At 30.0% G+C, this 5,945-nt stretch overlaps 1 protein-coding gene across 1 annotated transcript; it reads left to right on the forward strand.

Moving 5' to 3' along the window:
- Positions 1-3,762: 3,762 nt before the first annotated feature.
- Positions 3,763-5,406, forward strand: PGO_091530 (nucleolar protein NOP56,SIK1 protein; the record flags this gene model as incomplete). Its single annotated transcript, XM_028687741.1, has 1 exon — positions 3,763-5,406. The coding sequence occupies one exon, from the start codon at positions 3,763-3,765 to the stop codon at positions 5,404-5,406; it is 1,644 nt and encodes a 547-aa protein (XP_028543542.1).
- Positions 5,407-5,945: the final 539 nt, after the last annotated feature.

Below are 5,945 nucleotides of genomic sequence, written 5' to 3' on the forward strand. Positions count from 1 at the left end.
CACAAATCCGCAGCAGTTTCTATTTTTTTTTTTTTTTTTTTTTTTTATCAAAAAAAAATCAATTTCAAGGTGTACCTCTGAATATGCAGGCATATATGTGTAGAGAAAATGTATACATATGTATATATTTATTCGCTTCCTTATTTATTCGCTTCCTTATTTATTCGCTTCCTTATTTATTCGCTTCCTTATTTATTCGCTTCCTTATTTATTCGCTTCCTTATTTATTCGCTTCCTTATTTATTCGCTTCCTTATTTATTCGCTTCCTTATTTATTCGCTTCCTTATTTATTCGCTTCCTTATTTATTCGCTTCCTTATTTATTCGCTTCCTTATTTATTCGTTTCCTTATGTATTCATACATATTATATACACTTGGGGAATACACTACTTAAGTTGGTGCGCGCAGGTGTGTATTACAAGGATTGCATTTTTATCTATCATGTGTTTATCACGCTTTGGGGATGTCTCCTAAGTCTTCTAGCAATTTGAGGGTTACATCTATTTTGCCTTCCCCCCACTTTTTTCACCTTAATTTCAACTTTAGCTATAAATTTGTGCGTAGAATGAGCATTCGTCTGAGTAAGAATCTAATAGATGCTGGACGCCCATTTTATTGTACTCCTTCAATTATGCCAATTGAGAAAAATTAGCTATTTTTTTTTTTTTTTTTTTTTTTTTAAATTTAATTTGGGCTTTCTATACTGGCTTGTCAGTTTCCAAAGGTTATTATTTGCGTACTTAAGTGTTCCTCTGTCACTAAATGTAAAAGTGATTAAATTTGTTTGTCACAAAAAGGGTGTAGGGGGCGCGCAGAAAAAGGGAAAATGAAAAAATAGAAGTACACAAAAGATGAAAAAACAGAAGTATACAAAAGATGAAAAAAGAGAAGTATACAAAAGATGGAAAAACAGAAGTATACAAAAGATGAAAAAAGAGAAGTATACAAAAGATGAAAAAAGAGAAGTATACAAAAGATGAAAAAACAGAAGTATACAAAAGATGAAAAAAGAGAAGTATACAAAAGATGAAAAAAGAGAAGTATACAAAAGATGAAAAATCAGCAAGTGTAAAAAAATGAAAAATCAGCATGTGTAAAAAAATGAAAAATATATACGCATAAAAAAAAAAAAAAATATACATATGTATATGTATATGTATATATAAAATGTAGAATAAACTTCGTGCTTGCAATGAGTGCAATGTTTAGTGTATTCGTTTAAAAAGGAAGTGCATGCAAAGGATGAGAGGACTGTGTTATGTGAAAAAAGAAAAGTATCTTATGTAGGCACAAGAGAGTAGAAGAATAATTTTTAAAGGAAAAAAAAAAAAAAAAAAAAAAAAAAAAAAACACTTGTGAAAATGGCGCGCGTGTGCATCTCACGACATCTGCTAAGATGTCGCTTACTGCATATTTTACTCCTTCACTACTCAATATCTACATGGGGGGAAGGTGTGCATCTGTTGGTTTTACGTGATATATGATATATACTTACGAGAACACATCCCATGATGTCCACCCCCATTGTAAATGTGTGAGGCAAGAACAACTTAATGAATACAGAAGGGTAACTCCTATTTTGTATTCTCTTTCTGAAACTATTGTAAGAAAACATATGAACAAATTCGTTCGAAATATCGAAAAGGTGCTTTTTCTTTCCATATTTAGAACCCAAGGGGATACTTCAAAAATATACACATTGTGCACAAGTTTTCACATAAGCACATTACTACGTACATGTACTAAATGTGATTCGTGCCACTGTTCCTAATTTTAATGTGTATGTAAATAATCTTGGGTCAACTTTTTTCAACCTTCCAGGGATATAGTGGTCGAGAAAATAATTTTACTTTAAAAATGGGCGTGGTCCTAATACATGCATCACAGAATGTGTACATGTTTTGCTGCTAATACAAAGGAGTAAAAAAAAAAAAAAAAAAAAAAAAAAAAAAAGAAAAACTCAACCCCTTCTTTTTTATACACGAGTTTATTTTTTCGATTCCACATTGAACTTCCAACATTGAACTTGTCTTTGCCTTATTACATTTCCTGGGCCCTATTTAACCCTGAACCAGGAATTTGATTAAAATGAATATCTATCCTTCAAACATAATTTTACATACTGCCATTTTCACACACGAGATATGATAATCCTCATGAGTATGAAATTTGCCATTTATATATAGTCTTATTGCATACATTTTTCCATTTTTCTCTTGTGAGATTTTGAATCTCAACTTAACCATGTTATAAAATTAATGTGTTAAATAGTTAAGGCACTAGGAACCACATAGGATGTGCAGATTATGAAAATATCGTAGCTACACGTGTGGAAAAATACAAATCCGTAAGAAAGAGGAAAAAAAAAAAAAATTAATAAAAAAAAGTGAAGTAACTCAAGTGAATCAGTTGCATATAAAAGGCACACACAAACATTATGATAACACTTTATTTAGCCCAAAAGACGCATATGCAAAAATATAGATATATATGTATGTGTATATATATTAAATACACATATACATATGAGCAGTTTGAACTCTTACAACATGTTGCCCATATAACTGCTCCTTTTACAACAGAAAAGAAAAACTGCTTTTTAAAAAAAAAAAAAAAAAAAAAAAAATATTAAGGGAGCTTGCTCCGCACAGGTACTAATAAAAATGGAAAATAATTTTTTCTTTTTTTTCCTTTGCAGTAGCATGACTGTTTTTTTTTTTTTTGGGGTGGGTGGGATGGCGTAAGCTAAAGGAGCTGATGATATATATATATATTTTCCTATTAACTTTTAAAAAAAAAGAAAAAAATCCACAAAATTAGTAACTTGTTACAACTACTACAACTTAAATGTTTCAACGCAAAAATATGCATAGGCATAAAAAATATATCGGATTTTTTTTTTTTTTTTTTTTTTTTTTTTTTTCATTCCTCCCTCCCTCCTTATTTACTTTAAAGTGATGTAACCAAAATATTATGTGGAACAGAACCCTAACAGTGTTTAAATGTTTACAGAGAAGAGGAAAAAATATGTAATTTAAAAATAGTGAGGAAAAAATCGCCAAGATATGCTGTTGTTGAACCTTTAGAAGATAATAATTCGTGGCATTATATATACTACTACCCATGGCATGTTGCAAAAATGCTACAATCACTAAATAGGTTATTTACTTACAGTTTTGTTGTCAAATCGCAGAGTAGTTTTTCTTCCTTTCCCCCCCCCTGTTTTACGTTTATACATACGTATATTTACGTTTATATATATGCGAAAAAGCATGTCATTTAATTTGAACACGCTTAATATATATATATATATATATATATATATGCGCATTTATATGCATTCTTATACCTCTACTGACACTTATTTCATTATTTTTTTTTTTTTTTTAATTCCATTTGTCCCCCGCGTGGTCATATATTATTTGCCCATTCGCTAGACGAATATGTAAATCAGAAAAAGGGCAAAGTTAGTCTTGAAAATTGATTTGTATCGCATGTTCCGTTCCCATGAATTATATGGTGGTGCTATCCAGTGAGTAAGGACGTGTGAAGGACGCTCAGAAATTTTTTTTTTTTTTTTTTTTTTGCAAAGTTTTTCGATGGAGTAATCCAAACATACACATATACGTACATTTATGCATGTACATATGTATATGTGTGCATACATACAAGGCTACTGCAAAACCCGTTAAAACAGCCCCCCCCCTACTACATTTTTTGACACCTGGGTAAAATACCTCAATTGCCAGATTGAAATCGAAATGAATCAACTGTACATACTGTTCGAATGCTCAGCAGGATACTTCCTGCTTAGAGTAAAGGAATGGGAACAAATTGGAAATAACGAGAACCTTGAGAAGAAGATTCAAAAGTCTGATTTATTTCATGAAATAGTAGAATTTTGTTCATTCATATCATTCGAAACAGCTGAAAGAGCGTTGGAAAATTTACTACATATCAATGAAGGGAAAGCAACGGATTTTTTACTAACATTTTTAGAACAAAATTTACCAAATAATAGAAAGGAATATGAATTAGGTGTGGCAGATTTAAACTTGGGGAAATTTTTATCAAACATTGGTTTTAATGTTGTGCATAATAATAATATTTTAGAATTATTTCGAGCTTGTAGAGAATTTTATTTGAAAAAAATATCAACATATGTAGAGAATAATGCAGATATTGATATAAAACATTTTAATATAGGACTAGGTCATAGCTATTCCCGATCTAAACTTAAGTTGGATCCCAGAAAGCAAGATAAATCTATTATTAACAGTATCGGTACTATAGAATCTTTGGATAAGAATATTAATTTGTTCAGTATGAGAGTTATTGAATGGTATAGTTGGCATTTTCCAGAATTAAAAAAGATTGTAACAGATGTGTGCATGTATTGCAAATTAGTTAATTTAATAAAAATAAAAGAAAATTTTGATTTTTCAGATGAAGGAGAAAAAGAAAAAATAAATGAAATTACACAAGATGAAAAATTAACAGAACAAATTGAAAAAGTAGCAAATTTATCCATTGGCCAAGAATTAACAGAAGAAGACTTAAATAATATAATTAATTTTTCAAATGAAGTTATTAATTTATCAAATACTAGAAATATTTTATGGAATTATTTAGATAAAAAATTAAATATCGTTTCTCCAAATTTGAAGGAATTGTTGGGAAATACTTTAAGTGCCCGTTTAATTAGTCACGCTGGATCTCTTGTAAATTTAGCAAAATGCCCATCTAGTAGTATACAAATTTTTGGATCAGAAAAAGCACTATTTAATTCTCTAAAAGGAAATAAAAGAACACCCAAATTTGGTATTCTTTACAATTCTTCCTACATTTCAAAAACACCATTACCACTCAAGGGAAGAATGTCCAGATATTTGTCTTGCAAAAGCGCAATGGCAGCTAGAATAGATTCATTTTCAGACCATCCCACCAACACCTACGGGGTTATATTCAAAAAGCAATTGGAACATAAAATTATGCACATGGTCAAGGGGGTCAAACTTTCCAAAAATATCGACTACATGAACGAGGCGGAGCAAATATACAAAAGAGAAATAGGCGAGACACCGGGCGTTGGGGATGACAAAAATGAAAACAAGAAAAAGAAAAAGAAGAAAAAAAAAAAGAACAAGAAGAAGGGAGGTGATCAGAATGGAGAAAACGAGGCGGTTCAGAGTGGAGAAAACGAGGCGGTTCAGAGTGGAGAAAATGAAGCGGTTCAGAGTGGAGAAAATGAAGCGGTTCAGAGTGGAGAAAATGAAGCGGTTCAGAGTGGAGAAAATGAAGCGGTTCAGAGTGGAGAAAATGAAGCGGTTCAGAGTGGAGAAAATGAAGCGGTTCAGAGTGGAGAAAATGAAGCGGTTCAGAGTGGAGAAAATGAAGCGATTTAGAGTGAAAAAAACGAGGTGGTTCATAATGGAGAAGGAATCCAAAGTAGCGACAATACAGAAAGTGACTAATGAAATCATAAGAAAAAAAAAAAAAAAAAAAAAGAAAAGAAAACATGTATTAGAAGTTGCTCCGGCCGCTCTACATAAGGATAAGAAGACGAAGAAATATGCATATATTTTTAAATTTTATCCATTACCCATATTATTGTTTTTTTTTTTTTTTTTTTTTTTTTTTTTTTTTTTTTTTTTTTTTTTTTTTTTAACCCCTTTTTTTGAAAAAATTTTTTTTTTTTTTTTTTTTTTTTTTTTTTTTTTTTTTTTTTTTATTTTTATTTTTTTTTTTAAAACTTTTTTTTTTTTTTTTTTTTTAAAAAAAAAAAATGCTTTTTTAGTGCCGTTAAAAAATTTTATTTCCTTCCAAAAAAAACTTAAAATATATGTACATAAAAAGAATGAAAAAAAAAAGGAAAAAAAATGGAAATTAACACCAAGTGATGGTGAAAGGGTGTAACAGACAAGTTTGAGTATACATAAAAGTT

This window comes from Plasmodium gonderi (assembly GCF_002157705.1).
Source record: "Plasmodium gonderi DNA, contig: Chr09, whole genome shotgun sequence".
Lineage (NCBI taxonomy): Eukaryota > Apicomplexa > Aconoidasida > Haemosporida > Plasmodiidae > Plasmodium > Plasmodium gonderi.